Source organism: Ursus arctos, unplaced genomic scaffold (genome assembly GCF_023065955.2).
Source record: "Ursus arctos isolate Adak ecotype North America unplaced genomic scaffold, UrsArc2.0 scaffold_13, whole genome shotgun sequence".
In the NCBI taxonomy this organism is placed as follows: Eukaryota; Metazoa; Chordata; class Mammalia; order Carnivora; family Ursidae; genus Ursus; species Ursus arctos.
The window spans coordinates 34,529,855-34,549,835 of record NW_026622797.1 but is presented as its reverse complement, the minus strand read 5'-3'; the positions used below and the strand labels follow the sequence as shown (position 1 = coordinate 34,549,835).

Sequence of the window (19,981 nt, the reverse complement as noted above, 5' to 3'; positions counted from 1 at the left end):
TAAAAAAAATTAATCAGTATCATAATATACGAAAATATAAACTACTACACGTAAGGCAAATTTCGATATTATTTTCCTTTTGTAAATCTTGTTCAGTGTGAAATAACTGACCAATAATTTGTATCTATTAAAATGAATTTAGGTAATTAATATCCCAAACCAAAATGCCCATTTCACAGCATTTGAAAATCTAGCAGACACACCACTTTTACTTAACCTCTTGCTCAGTCATTTTTTTATACTTATAAAATGAAGCATATAAATAATCTATATTTATATGATTATATGCAAAACATATGCCAGCATTCCATTTTTTAACTTTGTATTGCATAGTCAAGGTTGGTACTTATCAATAAATAGGTTAGAAACGTTTAAATGTGAACACTCCACTACAGATGTGAAGAATGCACTCCATTGTACAAAAATGTCCACACTTTGGAACATCTCCACTTAAGTAAACAACACAAAAAAAATTCTGGCAGTTATTTTGCTCTACAGCTTTTGTATATAATACAACCAAAATTACTCTTTTCTGAGTTGCTTTTGTTTGTTGTTAATGTACCTATTTTAGGACTTTTTCCTAAAATAAGGCCTGTTTGAACTAAATTTGGGGGAAAAAAGTATTCCATTCAAGCACACAAAAAAGCACTGAACTTTAAAAATTCTTTTACATTTTTAAACTTCAAATATTTTGATTCTTATTTTATAAATGTAATGCTTAATTTACACTGAAAGGGTAACTTCTCATTGATCCATTGTGCCTGGCCTGAAGGCATTCTAGGAGCCAAATTATACAGCAACTGAAGTGTCAAACCTGAGATAACAAAACACGGTTCCAAAGTTTTCATAGAAAAAGGAAAACTGAACATAATTTCAAACAATATTATACCCTAAAAGAATGTAGCTACAAATGTAATTTTTGCATATTATCAATATAATTTCAATATATATTTTTAAATGAAATAGAATATTTAAGTTTTCTGAATTCTATTCTGATAGTCATTTTAGTGTCTAACCATATGCTGCTGGCAGAAACAGAGCAAATTTCTATTTATTTAATAAATTATCAATTTTAAATTTGGAGATATAACAAGATTTACTTTATTTTAAAGCTCAGATATAGGGGCTCCTGAGTGGCTCAGGTTGGTTGAGCTGCTGCCTTTAGCTCAGGTCATGATCCTAGGGTCCTGGGATTGAGCCCCATGTCAGGCTCTCTGCTCAGCAGGGAGCCTGCTTCTCCCTCTCCTCCCCACTAATGCTCTGTCTCACTACATCTGTCTCTCTCTCTCAAATAAATAAAATCTTAAAAAAAAAAGCTCAGATATAAAAAGTTTTCAATTTTCAACATCTGTGAACTTAGGCTGTCCTAAATCTCAACAGCAGTTTCATAACTGTGAAGCTCAACAGAACATGTTACAAACATGCAGAAAAATCCTACTTTAAAAATACAATTCTTGTCTTTAATAAATATTTATAAATATACTGGGATGCCCAGGTGGCTCAGTCTGTTAAGCGTCCGACTCAGTTTCAGCTCAGGTTATGGTCTTAGGGTCATGAGATCATGAGATTGACCCCCACATTGGGCTCCTGGTCAGTGGGGAGTTTGCTTGAAATTCTTTCACTCTCTCTTTCCCCCAGCCCCTCCCCTTGCTCTGGCGTGCACGTGCGCGCTCTCTCTCTAAAATAAACAAACAAATCTTTTTAAAATATACAAATAAATAAATATATAAATAAGTATAAGTTCATGTAGATAAATACTGGTATTCTGTTTTCATTTAGCTAAAATTCTTTTTTATAAATGTGGCAGGCCATATTTCATTAGATTTTTACATCATTCCATTCCTCTTAAGTCCACATGAACCACTATCAATGTTGTGAATACATATTAAAAAGAGAAAAAAAATAAAATAAAAATAAAAAGAGAAAAAAAGGTTTTTCTTGTCTGAATACGTAAAGCCTATGAAATATGAATAAATGCAAGTTGAAGGCAATGCTATAATTTTCAAATTTGCCCTGATTTTACTACCATGTCCTCAGCTGAGTAAGCCTGAAGAAAATTAAGTTCAATTAGCCATAAAATAATTACGTTGGCATTAAGACAGGTGTAATTTTTTGCCATGTGAACTCTCATATATGCATCAAATCCATAAAAGTCATGTTCATATAATGCACAATTCAGTAAGTATCATTACTCAGTGTACGTATTCAACCATTTTTAGAGTTAATTATTTAATGTCATACTTACCAAATTACAATCACAGTCATTAATCAGTAATAAGTTATTAAAAACATGAGTGATCTATAATGATAGGATTTACTACAGAATTTCATAAACTCTTCAGATGGGCAGAGCAAGAAAAAACTCTTAAGTTTTATCCTTGGGCGAGAGGTAGGTGATATGGCAAATAGGTGACCATGAAAATGGAAATAATAATACTGATCTCACAAAATACCTCCAGGGATTAAATGTCTTTGTAAATATAATGAATTAAATCATTTGAATAGGATTATATGTGTACATTTATACAGATGAACACTAAATTTGTGTACAGATGAGCATATATAAAGGTTCATTTATCTATGTTGTGTTAGATATATTTATGTATAGACATACACATATATAAAATATATTTATATATGAATTATATACAATTACACACCCAAATCTATATACAAAGGGCATAGCACAGTATCTGGCCCATAATAAGCCTTCAGTATATAGGGCTACAATTATTAATAACCTACCATAAACCACATGCTGAAAGCAAACATTTATCCCTGACACTCTTTTAATCTAGTGTTTTATGTCATTTCTTTTCATCAATGAACTACCTTACTTTTTCCTGTTTCTCCAGGAAGATTTGAGGGTTTGGGGGTTTTTGTTGTTGTTTGGCTCGACAGGCTCCTCCTCTGTCCACACCTCCAATGCTGGTGTTCACTGAGACCCACATATTCCTTTGGACCTGACGTATGAACTATAGGACAATCCCTGAAAAAAACAAGTCTTCTTTCATCCACTTACAAATTTGTAATGATAAACCTGACAAGTCTACTACTCCCTTTAAGTCAGACATACGTTTTTGATGGTCCAATGTTCATTTGCATCCGAATTTTCTGTACGAGCTTTAAACTCACCGGACTATAACTGAATCATGCCTCCATCTCCAAAACCACTGCTGCTCTTGTAATAACTCTTTAAAGTAATAATTTTTAATCATCTACTACATTTACTCAGTCCAGGAACCTCAGGTCTGTCATCAACTCCTCCCACTTGCTCACTGCTTCTCACATACTTTCAAGTTCAGAAGATTTTACCCAAAAAGGCCATGGATTCTATCTAGTCCATATATCTATAGCTGCTTTTAACTTTTGGTGTTTGTCTCACATCTAGACAAACTAGCATGGATGTGAGGTTTGGGGGGGGTTGCCTTTCTGACTTTTTTTAAATCAGAAAAACACACTATAAAGGAACATCTTTTTATAGATTCCTATTGATTACAGAATAAATTCAATATCCTTATTACAGTTCAGAAGCCATTCAAAATACATCCACAAATTACCTGATTACCTACTATTCCCTGAGCTATTCTTGGACCATATTTTGAATGTTTAAACTTGTATAACATTCTAAGTACTTTTCTTTTCTCTCATTCTGAGAACTTCTTATTTACCTGCTCATCTTCCATATAGGCTGCAGGGCCGAGCAAAAAATACCACCACCTCTTATCGAGCTTTCTCTGACTTCTTGGGTGGAAAGTTGTGCTCTCCCCAGTGTTCTCAAAACAGTACTTGTCTCATAGAGCACCTTTTGCGTTGTTTCATAAATACCGATTTTAAAAAATCAATCTCCTTTTACTGACCTATGGAGTTCTTAAGGACAAGAACCATACTTTACTTATAGAAGGAAGAAAGGAAGAAAGAACAGACGAAGAAATGAAGGGAGATAGATATGTAATTTTAAGAAACAATTTCCATGATTTAACACATTTTGGAAGGAGAAAGAAATATAATATTTAATATATTCAAAATACAGTACTTAAAATTTTTATCTCCCAAAAGGGGAGAAACATCTTCATAGTATTTAAAATTTGCCATAAGAAACACTTTTGAGCACTATATTTATGGACTCATTGAAGCAAAACTATGCTGACTTCTGCAAATGTGTGGTTTCATCAGCATTGTCCTTCTTGATAAACAGTGAAAAAAATGAGTGATGGTGTCTAAATTAATTGTGAAGAGGAGAATTCTAGCATTGTTTTAGTTGTTTTTCTAATTTAGACTGGTATCTCCACGTTCCCAATTCTTTCAAGAGTAAATTGCAATGTCCAAAAGGCCCTTATATGGTTCTGCACGATTTCCTCTCTGATATGATTTCTGATCACTCTCCCCTTCCTTCCAGTCTCGCTGGTTTCTCACTTTTTCTGAAATATGCAAATACATCATTGCTATAACACTTTGCTGAAGATGTTCCCTCAGCCTGGAAAGTCATTCACCCAGATATCTGTTTGAATAACTCTTTTCCCTCTCTCAACTAGAGAGAGCCTTTTTTACCTGAGTTGTTCCTGTGTAGAAATTTGGTTAGTTTTTCCATTACTTGAACTTAAGGCTTTAGAAAATTCTGGCTAACTCAAATGGATCTTAGATGCAAAGAGATAAAACTCTTCTAAAAGAAAACTATGCAGTAAAGGGCTGAAATGATCAAGCCCTGCAGATGCCAAAGAAGGGACTAGCCCTTCGACAAGCTTCTAAGAGATAAAATCTAAGCCCTTGGAATATCCTGCCAGAAAATATTTCTGTATATCTGGGTTCTTGGACTACACCAGATAGTATATGATAACACTGTGATTTATGATGAATGCCTGTTTTTACTCACATGGGTCCTGGATCATTCTGTATCACTTGACCTCTGGAGAGGCTAGAGACTCAGTAGCTAGGGTCTGTTACACAAATACTCCATGCCTACGTGACTGCTCCAATAAAAACCCTGGACATGAAGGCACAGATGAACTTCCCTAAATTGGAAATACTTCGTGTTGTGACACATTAGTGCTAAGAGAATTAAGTACTTTCCATATATCTCCACTAGGAAAGGACAACTGGCAGCTTGTGCCTGTTTTCTCATGAACTCTGCCTTATATTATTCCTTTTTCCTTTGCAGACTTTAATCTGTATCCCTTCCCTGCAATATACCATAACTCTGAGTATAACAGCTTTACTGAGTTCTGTATTTCTAAAAAAAAAAAAATCATCAAAACAGGGGGTCATCTGGGGAACTCCCTCAACACAAAGCATAGGAAGAAGCTTTTGTGATCTTGGGTTAGTAACATGAGAATAAAAGCATGAGCCCTAAAGAAAAAAAAATTGACAAATTAGACTTCATCAAAATTTAAAATCTTTTTGTTTCAAAAGATAACATTAAGAAAATGAGAAGACAAGCCACAGAAAGGAAGAAAATATTTGCAATTGTATACCCAGAATACAGAATTAATTTTTATGCAAAATTTATATAAAAAATAATTTTGCATACAGAAATAACTCAATAACAAGAAGACAAACAAAGATGGCAAACGATTTGAAGAGATATTTCATTTAAAAAAGGACAAATTGCTATTAAGCACGGGAAAAAAACTGTTCAACACCACTTGTCATAGGAAAATTCAAATTAAAACTACAATGAGATACTATTGAGCAAAATATAAAAGATAATACCAAGCTTTGGTAAGGATTTGGAGAAACTGAATCCTAAAACATTGTAAATGTATTGTATTGAAATGTAAAATGATACACTATTTATAGTATCTCCAAAAGGGAATAAAACAAGTGTCCTTTAACTGGGTGTTAGATAAACAAAGTGGTATATCCGTACAATAAAATAGTATTTAGCAGTAACAAGGAACAAAATATCTATGCATGCTACAACATTAACCTAAGTAAAAAGAGCTATGCATGCTACAACATTAAGCTAAGTAAAAAGAGCTAAATGCAACATTAAGCTAAGTAAAAAGAGCTAAATGCAGAAGACTATATATTTTATATGAAATGTTAAGGAAAGGCAAATTTAGAGACAGAAAGCAGATCAGTGATTGCCTGGGGCTGGAAATGCAAGTGACCATTATTGGCAAAGAGTCCAAGAAACTTCTTTGAGGAGATGGAAATAGTCTACAATCGATGGTTGCACAACTCTATAAATTTTACTAAAAATCATTTAATTGTACACTTACAATGGATTAAATTTATAGTTTAGAAAATTATACCTCAATTAAACCGTAAGAAAAATCTTGTAGGAAAAGACAGAAAAATAAACAACAAATAACTTACATGGGTTGTAAGAAAAGAATAGGTGTTTTGCTACAAACAAAATGAAGGACAGGGAATATAGGAAGGAAGGTGGAGAATTTGCAGTATCAAATAGGGTGCTCAGGGTAACCCTCATAGATAAAGGAATTAGCCAAGGTGACATCTGGTAGAAGAGCTTGCCAGGCCAAGGGAAGAGCATGAGCAAAGCTTTAAGTCAGGAGCACATCCCCAAGTTCGGGGAACACTGCAGAGGCTGGCATGGCTGGAAGGAGATTGGTAAACAAGGAATTCATATAACTAATGGGAGCAAGGAGAAAAAAATATAGGGCCTTACTACCCATTGTGAAGCTTTTATTTAAAAATAAATGGAAAGCGACTGGAGGATTTTTAACAGGAGTGGTATAATCAGATATACAGTTTCAAGAAGTGTGACTCTGGATGCTATGTTGAGAATAAATTTTAGGTATGAATGAGTTGAAGCAGGGAGACCAATTCAGCGTATATTTTGATAATCCTGGCAATAAATTATGGTGGCCTGAACCAAGGAGCTTGTGGGGAAAAAAACAAAACATGGGGAAAGGAATTTCGGCATCAATTTTCCTCTTTTTAAAAGTTAACTCAATTTCATAAAAATTAGAAGTGAATACATCAAAATATTAATAGTATTTCTGTTTGATGAATTTATTGATAAGTTTGTGTTTCTGCATTTTCCAATTTGCCAGTCATGTGTGTGAACTATTTCTATAAAGCAGAAAAAAGAAATTGTCTCAATATCTAGTTCACTGAATATGATCATAATGCAAACAGACTTTCTCTTTTTTTTTTTTTAAAAAGATTTTATTTATTTAACAGAGAGAGACAGCCAGCGAGAGAGGGAACACAAGCAGGGGGAGTGGGAGAGGAAGAAGCAGGCTCCTAGCAGAGAAGCCTGATGTGGGGCTCGATCCCAGAACGCCGGGATCACGCCCTGAACCGAAGGCAGACGCTTAACAACTGCGCCACCCAGGCGCCCCCAAACAGACTTTCTTTTTTGCCAAATTTTCAAGTCAAAATGGTTACATACATGAACCAAATAGTGATAAACGGTAATATTAGCAATATGGAAAGTAGTTAAAGAAGCAACAGATAATGTTTCCTGACCACAGAGTGGTGAACTCACTTTCCCATGAACATGCAGTAGCATTATTACCAAGTAACTTTCCTGGCATTACGAGCTCTCTTCCAGTGTATGTCTGATGTGTAATTTTTTAAATTGATAAGAAGTACAGTTCCAATCATAATAAATATAACCTGTATCAATCAGGAAAGCTAAGGTTATGCTCATATAACAAATAATCTCAAAGTCTTAGAGATTTAAACAATAAAGGCATATTTCTTATTCCACTACATGTCCACTACAAGTGGATGAGGGCAAGCTACCTAATAATTGTAGTTATTTAGGGATCCAAAATGTCAAAGGCTCCATTGTGTCATGGTCTACCACAATGAAATATGTAAAATTATGAACTGGTTTTTAAAGCATCTCCCTCCAAATGATACACATTACTTCTGCTCTCATTCCATTGGCCAATGCAAGGCCTATGGCTACAAAAGTCAGGAATTGCAATCCTATGATGTACTCCAAAGGGAAAATTGGAATAAATGAACACCAATTTTTTTTTATTCTTCAAATTTGTTCCTTGGTGATAAACTATTCTTTCAAAGAATTGAACATGATAGAATGACACAAGTCAAGTAATCTACAATTATAATTATTCATGAACTAACTTACCCAGTGCTTTAATCTGGGATTTGTGATGGCAATTATGTTATCTCCTAAAGGAGGCTACATACTCCATAGAGTATTAAAGATGTGAGGTAAGAGAAGAAAATATGAGCTTCAATTCATGTTCATTTCTACAGAAAACAAATAAGAAAATTAAGCTATACTAGTCGTTCATATAAATGTTTTCTAATATTTAACTTTATTTTTTTTAAGTTTTATTTATTTAAGTAATCTCTACATCCAATGTGGGGCTCAAACTCACACACCCGAGATCAAGAGCTACACGCTTTTCTGACTGAGCCAGGCAGACACCCCTCTAATATTTAATTTTTAACTTTACTAATATTTACTATTAAAAAATCCTAGTTTACTCCTACATCAAATGGTCACATGACATATATAGCCTACTTTATACTAAGTAAAATTGAGAATTCCAAAAAATGAGAGTTAAAAGAATTGTCCTAATCAAGAAAAAGGAATCTTTGTGCACTGTTCGCGGGAATGCAAACTGGTGCAGCCACTGTGGAAAACAGTATGGAAGTTCCTCAAAATGTTAAAAATAGAACTACCCTATGATCCAGTAATTGCACTACTGGGTATTAACCCAAAGAATACAAAAACACTAATTCGAAGGGTTATATATGCACACCTATGTTTATGGCAGCATTATTTACAATGACGAAGATATGGAAGCAGCCCAAGTGTCCATCAATAGGTGAATGTGGTATAAAGAAGATGTGGTATATGTACAATGGAATACTATTCAGATTTCAAGGATGAACTCTTGCCATTTGCAACAACATGGATGGATCTAGAGAGTAAAATAAGCCAGTCAGAGAAAGACAAATACCATATGAGTTCACTTATGTGGAATTTAAGAAACTAAACAAATGAACAAAGGGGGTGGGTGGGTGGAGAGAGAGAAACCCAAAAACAGACTCTTAACTCTAAAGAACAAACTGATGGTTATCAGACGGGAGGTGGGTGGGGGACTGGGTGAAATAGCTGATAGGGATTAAGAGTACAGTTATCTTGATGGGCACTGAGTAATACATGAAACTGCTGAATCACTATATTGTACTCTGAAACTAATGTAACATTGTATGTTAACTACACTGGAACTAAAGTAAAAATAATAATTGTCCTAATCATTCATTTACTTGCACTACTTCCATATGATGGATTTTATATGCATCAAGGTGATTTAAGAATTGTTATAATCTAATTTTAACTATACTAACTTTCACAAAAGAGACAATGACTTTGCAAGATGCTCACAAAGACACTTGAGAATTGAAGACTGCAGAGCCTATCAAGAAGAAAATGGCAGAGTGACACATCTATTCCTAGTACAAACTTGTCATCAGCTGCATACAATTGCTGTCTAAAGAAACTGCCAAAATCAGATTTATGAAGATTATTTCACATATAGATTGACAGCCACCAACATTAATGAAAATCTGTTCTAAGTATATATCATATATAGTGCATATTGTTAATTTTATCTTTACTTTATTCTCTTACAATTTTTATTACTGTGTATGTTTTAGAATGATCACAAATATCAATAAAGAAATACATATAATAAGGGTACATGCTCAGTTTTTTTAACTGATGAAGTTTGTGATCAAATAAAGTCCTGATCAATTAAGTCGCAGGTGGGGGCATTCCAGCCATGAGCTCACTCTGTGGCCAAAACTGGCTTTTCAATTGTCTACTTGAAATTTCTACTTGGATAAATAACAGATATTTATATGTCACATGACCAATACAGAACTTTTGCATTCTCCACTGAAGCTCTCTTGCCCTGGTCTCCACAAGCACTCTGTCGAATGCACAAACATCTATCTTCTCTTGTGACTTTCCTTTCTGCTTTCTTCTATATGTTCGAGGTGACAGGAATATTTTTCTCTTCCTCAGACTAAGCTTTTTGGTCTCCAGATGTTTACACTAGCTTTTCTTTTTTTTTTTTTTTTAAGATTTTATTTATTTATTTGACAGAGATAGAGACAGCCTGTGAGAGAGGGAACACAAGCAGGGGGAGTGGGAGAGGAAGAAGCAGGCTCATAGCAGAGGAGCCTGATGCGGGGCTCGATCCCACAATGCTGGGATCACGCCCTGAGCCGAAGGCAGACGCTTAACCGCTGTGCCACCCAGGCGCCCCTACACTAGCTTTTCACTCTGTCTGGAACACTCAACTCCTAGATCTTTTTTTGGCTAATTGCTTCTTAACACTCAGGCCTCTGCTCCTAAATCAGTTCTTTAGAGTGGCTTTTCCTGATCACCTTATGTTACAGGCCCCCTACCAGCTTCCCCACCCAGCAGTAGATTATGTACAGCTAGAGCCTTCAAGGCCTACAAAATCTATGTCTCCCCACGTCCTAAGCCTCATCTCACATCATCCTCAGCTGTTCTGCTTCTTTCTCACTGGCTTGCTCCGAGTTGCCCATAGATGAAGAAAGCCGTTATGTGGTTTCCACTTGCTCTGTCCTTTGCAGGAATGTTCTTCCAGATATGTGCAAGGGCTTATTTCTTCAGTTTATTCTGGCCCCCGCTCAAATTTCATTTCATCAGAGATACCTGCCTTAATCATCCTATCAAAAATTCATCCCTCTGTCTGCCTCAGTTTACTTTCTATCTACTTAGTTTTTCACAGCACTCGTAAATATTTTAAATCAATCATTTGTTTGTCATTTGTCCCATTCGCTGGAATATAGGCTCCAATAGGATAGGGGCTTTGTGTTTTTCCCCCACTGTAATTCTAGCATGTTGAACAATGCCTGATCAATATCATTATAACTTATGTATGCTATTTCATGCTGAGTCTCACTTGATGTTTCTCTGTAAAACATGCTGTTATGATCATTGTAGTAGAATCATTATTCTTGCTTTTTGTAATTATATTTTAAGTTAATTTCCAGAAGTCAGATGTTTGTACGTGTTATATGTTGACACATATTGCTCAATTGATTCCTAGAAAGTCTATAATGGTTTACATGCCCACTGATCATGCCTCCTCTCATTTCTGTATATTCATGCCTACAAGTTTTGTGAATCGTTTTAATATCTGTGATCTAAGAGGTGATTGAGAATGATTTATTACTTATTTGCACTTTATGGTTAATAAGTTTGAAACATTTTTATATGATTTCTGGCATGTGAATTGCCTTTTACATATTTTTCCATTTTAAAATTTTTATTCATTTTTGTTTATTGTTATTTAATGATTTTTATACATATTTATGTATTTTTTTAATAAGGAAGTTTCCTATTTCACAAGTCAAACTTTTCATTTTTTAAATCCTTAGTTTAATACATTCTTCTATGGTTTCTCTGAGTGTTTTTACTGTTAATGTTTTAACTTCTAATGTTTTTTCCCAATATTTAATTTATGTGGTACGTGTAAGAGCAGTGGAATTCAAATTAATTTTACTTTACTTTTTAGAAATTGTTGACCAGTTTTCCTCATTATATACCAACATTATGGTAATCATAATAATAGTTAAGATTTCCTGTAAGATTTCTATGGGCCAGTCATTTGCTAAATATTTTACATACAATAGCCCAATTAATCTCCATATCAATCTTCAGGGTTATGATGAAGCTTATTTTTCTTGAGAGAGGGACAAAGCAAATGTCGAACGTTGTTGACTATGAAATCATCTCTCATTTGTAACAACCAGGAGACAGAGTCTTGAGTTTTTAACCCAGTTTTATGCTTCAAATCAATAGGCAATTTAATATAAGCAACATGTTATTAGAGTATCATCCTGCCTATTATTACTGTGGTTAAGTCGGGAGCATTCAAACCAGTACCACAGAACTTCATGTCAGCCTTTCTCAAGTTCCCTCAAACTTCCCTTCCCCCAAAATCTCCTGTCATAGAGTCATAACCATAGGATGGGCAAAACATGGTTCCACTTTCTATGCTATTAGAAGAAGCAAAAAGAAGATAAAGAATATGTTTCCTTGCACTAAAAAGAAGAGACACCAAAATATTGAAAGTATATGCTTAGAAAAAGATATTCCAAAAGAAAACTGGAGAAGTAATATTATTACCTAACAAAACAAAATAGAACTTAATAAAAAAATCATATAGGAAAAAGAATGATAAAAATAGAGTAAGAAGATATAAACCCTCATTAACATAAGCACATGCAACAACTCAACTTTAAAAATAAAAGACAGAAATGAGGAACGAACTAGATAAATGAACAACAAAAGGATTTATTTTATATAATCCTTTCAGAAAATGATAGATAAAGCAGGTGAAAAATACGCAGTGAGAGCAAGATCCAAACAAAACAATTAAAAACTCAAACCTACTTGGTATATATGGAGAAATGCTATACCAAACAACAAAACATATGCTTTCTTTGAGCACTACTTCCAAAGTAGGATGTGATTCATACCATAAAGTAATGGAAGCCTTAATCAACTTCAAAGAAACAATATAATACAGGCTATTGTTTTCTAACAACATACAACAAAATTATTAATTAAAAGCAAAAGAAAAGCTAAGAATAGCTAAATAGCCAAAGAAATCCCATATTATGAGTAAATGAATAGAACAGTCATTGGAATAAACCGTGAACTACATAATAGAGAAAATACTTCCTGACAAAATTCACAAGAAATATTTAAAGAAGTACTTAGAGGAAAAATTACAGTTTTAAACTATAATCAAGAGAATCATGAAATGTCTTTAAAATTCAACCTAGGAGATTAGAGAATAAGCAAGGGAGCAAAAGAAACGAAAGAAAATTATGAAAATCATGTCAGAAATCAATGAAAGAAGCAAAAGAAGAGGGCATATTAACAAAACCAAATTCTGCTTTTCCTCCAAAAATTGTCATCGGTCAATAGTTCTTATAGGAGAATTCTACCAAATTTTAAGGAAAAATTCAAAAGCTTTTTTTTTTTAAATTACCCAGAAAATAGAAAACAACAAAAATCTCTATAGCTAATTTTAGGAAGCTAGTGTTGCCTTGAACTGAAAACAGATGAACTTATTGGCTCATTTCAAATATAATTAAATGCAAAAATCTTAACTATCAAACTTCTACAATTGTATTTAAAAATGTATATATAATATGAAAGGATTCTTCAACTCAAAAAAAAATTTTTTTTGAAGATTTTATTTATTTATTTGTTAGAGAGAGAGAGAGAAAGAGCATGAGTGCAGGGAGGGGCAGAAGGAGAAGCAGGCTCCCGGCTGAGATAGAAGCCTGATGGGGAACTCAATTTCAGGACACCGGGATCATGACCTGAGCCAAAGGCAGATGCTTAACCAACTGAGCCACCCAGGCATCCCAAAAATTCTTTTTTTTTTAAAGATTTATTTTATTTATTTATTTTTAGATTATATGTATTTATTTGACAGAGAGAGAGCACATGCATAGGCAGGCAGAGTGGCAGGTGGAGGGAGAGGGAGAAGCAGGCTCCCCACTGAGCAGAGCCCACTGTGGGGCAGAGCTCAATCCCAGGACCCTGAAATCATGACCTGAGCCAAAAGCAGATGCTTAACCCGCTGAGCCACCCAGGGGCTTCAGATTTATCTTACTTTTTAGAGAGAGAGATAGCGTATGCTCCTGAATGGGCGTACAAGTGGGAGGGGGGCAGAGAGAGAGAGAATCTTCAAGCAGACTCCCTGCTGAGCATGCAGCCCCATGCAGGGCTTGATCCCAGGACCCTGAGCTCATGACTTGAGTAGAAACCAAGAGTCGGACACTTAACTGACTGAGCTGCCCAAGCATCTCTCAACTCAAAAATTCTTTAAAGGTAATGTACATTAACAGACTAAAGAAACTAAAGTACATTATTATCTTAATCAATGAAGAAAAAATACTCATTGGGTTCAATATCTATTTTTTGTGTAAATACCTAGAAAGCAAGGAATAGATGAAAACTTCCTTAACTTAGTGAAGATTAAATACCAATTTTAGAACATTACGCTTGAAGAAAGAATTTTTGATGTATTTCCTTTATGATTAGTAATTAGACAAGGATTTCCATTATTGCTTATATAGTACTGGAGGCTCTGGCCTACACTATAAAGGTAAGGGGGGGGAAAGGTTGTAAAACATAGTAGGAAAGAGATGCAACTCTTGATGCTTTCTAATGATACCAATATCTATTAGTTTTAGGAAAACCAATGAAATAAAAAAGATAAACTATTAGAATTAATAAGAGAGTTCATCAGTACTACTGATATTTACTTGATTCCTCTATGTCAGTGATAGTCAATGAGAAAACAAGAAATATGATTATCAGTCAATATAGCAATACAAATACATGTTTATATGTGTGCATTCTAGGAACTAGTCTAGGAGACATTTTATTGAACACTAATACCTTATCTAGATGGGTTTTGTTTTTGTTTTAATAAGAGAGAAACTATGCTCATAGATAGGAAGAACTTACTATTTAAAAATCTGAAGTCATAATTAGAAGATCTCTATATTAGAAATCCCAGCTCAGAACTGCTTCATTTGGAAGTCTACTAAATATTTAAATGGGAAGTAACACTAAATTTGCATATTTTTAGAAGACTAGAAAAAGACTCTATCCAAGAAGTTCTATTAAGTTCAGCATAACTCAGCACAAAAACATGGCTAGGACATTATAAGAAATAAAAATTATAAGCTAATTTCATTCTCTAAAAGAGATACAAAAATCCTAAAAGAAAAAAAAATAAAGCAAATTTAGTGTTATAGGACCAAATTGGTTTTATTCCACAGGGAAAAGGCTTATTCAACATTTTAAAAATCAATCAATACAAAAAACACATAGTCATCGCAAAAGTCAAAGAAAGAATATGTGATAAATTAAGCATACACTCATGATTTTAAAAAATTATCAGAAAATTAGAAACGTATTTAACTTAAAACAAACATACTTCAAGATGAATTACTGAAATCTCTCTGTGGTTGTGAATGTGATAGGGAGGTTTTTTTTATCACTACTCCTATTCAGTATTATAGTTGAAGCACTAGTCAGTTCTTTGAAGAAAAAAATACAATAATTGGAAGGAAGAAATGAGATCCACCAATATTCATATAATACATAAATGTGTATATAAATCCAAAATAATCTAAAGATATTATTTTTAGAATTCAACAAACATAACAGAGAAAATGAAGGTTTCAAAAGATATTATTTATAACAGAATGAAAAAAATCAAATTAAGAATAAAAGGAAGCACAAGAACTCCACACACAAAAAAAAGCTATAAAATGAAAAGAGATCTATTAACTAGATAGCTACACCAGGTTTATGGGTCAGAAGACTTAATTTAAAATGATGCCAATTCTCTCTAAACCAAGGCATTGCTAGAAAAATGCCAAGAAGACTTTTGTGAAAGTTGATAAGTTAATTCTAAAATGTATATGAAAATTCAAACTGCCCAATTTCAAGGAAAATAATAAATTGGAAGAACTTATTCTACAGTATAACTCTCAAATTTGGCTACATATTATAATCATCAGGGAGATTTTTCAAAACCTGATGGTGATACCTTATCTCACACATAATTAAATACTTATCTTTGAGGAGAGACCCAGCATCGGTATTTTTTATATTTCCAGGTGTTTCATGTGCATCCAAGTTTGAAAACCACAGCTTTTGCAGCATATTATCATATATAATATAATATAAATTATGTATTGTTCCAAACCTGCATTAATTAAGACAGGGTGAAATTAATGTGAGCATTGCAATTAGTTGAATGGGACAAAATAGAAGCTATAGAAAGAGACCATGTATGGACACTGTTTATGACTCATGTAGCAGTAAGGCAGTAGGAAAAAGGCAGTTTTTCAATCAAAGTCACTGCATCAATTGGCTCTATAAAAGAAAAAAATAAACACTGATCTCAACCTCAAATCATATACAAAAAAATCAATTCTAGTAGATTGCAGATCTAAAGGAGGGAGTAAACAAATGGAATAGATGCTAAGAGAATATCTTCATGAACTTAAGGTAAAGAAAATCTTTGACAACACACAAAAGGAAAATAATTATAAACTGACTATACTAACACTAAAATTTAAAACTTCTATTCATCAAAAGCTGCCATTTAAAAAATGAAATGTCAATCTATAGACTAAGATAGGACATTTGCAACACAAGTAGCTGACCAAAGATCAGCACCCTCTATATAATACATATATATATATAAGTGTGTGTGTGTATATATATATAAAAAACATATAAATAATATATATAACATATATGTGTATATAACATACATATTTTGTGTGTGTATATATATACATATATATAATATCAGTAATAAGAACTTATAAAATCCAATAAAGAAATGAACAAGAGACATGAACAATGTCTTCATAAAATAGCATTTCTGGGGGCACCTGGCTCAGTCAGTGGAGCATGCAACTCTTCATCTCGGATTTGTGAGTTTGAGCCCCACGCTAGATGTGGAGATTACACAAAAATAAAATCCTTAAAAAAAATAAAATAGCATTTCCAAAAGGCCAATAAACATATGAAAAGGTGCCCAATCTCATTAGTCACCAGGGAGATGCATACTCAAACCATGGGCTACCATTATACTCTTACCAGAATAACTGCAATTATGAAGACTGATAACATCAAGTACTGCCAAAGATGTGGATTAATTGGGACTCCCACACATACAGTGCTGGTGGGAATGCAAATTAGTGTAACTTCTCTGAAAATCTGTTTTACATGATCTATCAAGGCTGAACATATACAGACCATATGACATGGCAATTCCACTTATTTATATACCCAACTAAATGCATAGACATGTGAACACACTTGTACAAGAATGTTCATGACAACATTACTGGTAACAGCGCCAAACTGGAAATAATCCAAATGCCCATTAACAATAGAATGGATAAGTAAATTGTGGTATAGTTAACCAAGAGAATATTATACACACTGAAATGAATAAGCTACATAGAAAATCATGGATTGATTTTACAAAGATAATGTTGAACATATATGCCAACCAAGAAAGAATACATACTATAATTTTTCACTTACATAAAGTTCAAAAATGGCCAAAAGTCAGGATAATGGTTACTTTTGGGGAAGATGGTGGATAATGATTGAGAAAGGGCACAAACTGCCCTTTTAGAATATTTGTAATTTTCTATTTCTTAACTTGAGTGTTGGTTATATAAATGTGTTTACTTTGTGAAAACTCATCAAACTGTACATTCTTTTCTCTTAAAGTATAACACAGTAGTAAAGTATTAAAGAATGAAGATGGCCAGAACACATGGAGAGACAAGCTATCTTCTTTTGTAAGACCCAACACAAAAATGTCAATTGTTCTCAAGTTAATCTATAAACTCAATATAATATGATGCAAATTCTAGTAGGATTTCTTAAGTAACTAATTAATTTCTTCAAAAACACAATTAAAAGGTCTATGAATAGCTAAGTCAATTTAGAAAAAAAGAGTAAAAACAAGGGACTGGTCTATACATGAAATATACTTTAACACTTAGCCTGGAACCATTGTTATATATATAGGGTGATAAGGGCACAAGTGAAAAAATAGACTGGTGGAACAGAAGAAATATTTCAGAGACAGATTAATCCAGATGTGAGCACATATATCATTTAAAGTAGCAACACAAATCAACTGGGAAAGGATGACTAGCTTAGTAAATGGTACTGGGAAATTAGGTTTATTATATGGAAAAATCTAAAATTGGATCCCTCTACACTGCATCACAAAGTGTCTTCCAAGTGGATTAAGAACTAAATGAGAAATATAAAACTGTAAAGTTGATATACAATAATAAAGAAAAATATCTTTGTAACTTCTTATGCAAAGCTTCAAAAGCACAAACCATGAGACAAAAAAAAGATTTGGGGCTGGCTTAAGAACAAAGAAACGTTTCATTACATTGTATACATGGAAAAATATGGTCTGGTTCCATACAATCAATTTACAAATGAATTAAACAAAACCTTATGTTAAGCTGATGATGACAGCAGGTGAGTATGTGTATGTGTGTATGAACTAGATCTGACATTTGTCAATTTTTATTTCATACTAAATAACTAAAACATTATTTTGTCTATAAATGGGAAAGATCTGCCTACCAATAGTTACTTAATTTTCCAGTAGTTCTTCTAGATCTAATTCTACAACTCTTGCGACCAGAAATATATATTTTCCTAGAAAATAACTCTTTGTCTTGTATGTATTCAAACTCACTCCTTAAAGATTCTACGGTATATTTTGTAGGCTTTAACATTCTTTTACTGAATTAACATAGTAAGTCACCTCAAAACACACTAACTTATTATTCAAGAATCTTAGTTGAACTCTGGCTTTTCAACATAGCTTCTTAAAGATCATCTTGTGATTAGTAGATATTAATTTCTATACCTTCAAATAAGAATGTCATTATTTAAGGAATTAGAGGAGTTAGGATACTACAGAAAAAGTGAGAGAAACGTTGGCATAAGCAACATTGCGAAGTGGTTAAGAGTTTGGTTAGTTTTTCTTTCGAAACGCTGTGCTTTTAATAGTTGTTTTTGTTTAAAAAAAACCAAAACACTAAATTTTATTTTTTATATTCTAGAAACATAACTTTTTCACTCCTGGAGCATAACCCATTTCAAAGAAGAGACAGAAATAATTCACCATTCATGTTGGACGGTTCGAAGGCCTACAAAAATGCTCAAAAAGCTTCATTCAATTCCTTTTCCCTACCTAGCCCAGAGTCCTATCTAGTTTCTTCTCTCTAGCACTCTTGGATTATAACCATTTGTCAGTTAACTACTTTCTATCTTTTGTAATTACCCTTCTTTCAACGGAACTCCTGTATTTTCTATTAAAATTTCCCCTCCAAATCCCAAGAGTGCATACCTTATAAGCACTTTCTAGCCAGCCAAGAGATAGGAAGGTGCTTACCTTCAAAATAGATGCCTGACTGGACTTCTAGGACCCTGGGAAGGGTCCTGAGGTCAAGGGAGTGAACGAATTCTTCCAGTGACAATGCCATTGCTCTGGCTTGGGTCTTGTGCAGTCCAGGCAATTTACAGAAGCTCCTGCCTTCTGGCTGTCCCTTGTTTGCAGTTGTTGTCCCTGCTGATCATTCCTCCTTCAGGCAGGCGAGGATGTCACATTAGCGTCCCACTAGGGTGGAGTAGCTCTATGTGGGGAGGACTGTGAAGAGGGAAGGAGGAGGCAGGGGACAAAAGGTGTGACAGCTCTTTTTGTTCTCATTGCGGCTTCATTTCCTTCTGACACTGAAGCAGAACAGGATGGGGGGGGGCAGTTAGCATGTCACAGACAATGCCAAAAAAAACCCCGAGAGTTGGTAAGTAGCTCACTGTCTGTTGCCAGTCCAGGTGTGCATCTACGACACTGGCAAGACTGTTTGGAATTAGGGTTGCTTGTGGCTTTTTGAACCAGAAAAGAGCAGGAACACAGGACTAGAGTCTAAAATTAAAAATGGCACCATGTTAATTCTTTATGTATTTAGCTCATTTCTAAAGTTTGGCTTTGTGCCTTATTTGCATACTCTCAGTGCTTTCATATTAAATTTGGTTACAAAAGTGCTCTGTGTCAGCGCTTTTGAGAAATCTGATACTCTGAAGAGAGAGGATCGAAACCACTTTTTATTCTTCCACATTAAAAATTTTGCTGAATCTTAAAGGAAGGGGGGAGGGACACAATATGCAAAATGATACAGTAAATTAATCCGGTAAGTTAACATAAATTTTCTAATCACCACAGTGTAGTGAAAGTATCTAAATCTGTTGTAAGGAAACTGGGTTTCCTGGGTTTAACTTTGCTTTTGATGTATAGGTGACTTCAGCCTTATCTGCTCTGTTCCTCATTTGGCTCAATTATTAAATGAAAAAAAAAAAAAAAAGTAGAAGGAGTCAAATGAATCAAACAAT

The 19,981-nt window shown here is 33.9% G+C and overlaps 1 protein-coding gene across 1 annotated transcript in view; it reads right to left on the bottom strand.

The window, feature by feature from the left end:
• THEMIS (thymocyte selection associated) overlaps nt 1–19,280 on the bottom strand; it is a 178,843-nt gene extending 159,563 nt beyond the window's left edge. The window contains exon 1 of the mRNA XM_026504775.4: nt 18,987–19,280. Coding sequence (XP_026360560.1) covers nt 18,987–19,077 — 91 coding nt within the window. The 5' untranslated portion in view covers nt 19,078–19,280. The remainder of the gene's footprint in view (nt 1–18,986) is intronic.
• Between the last annotated feature and the right edge of the window lie 701 nt (nt 19,281–19,981).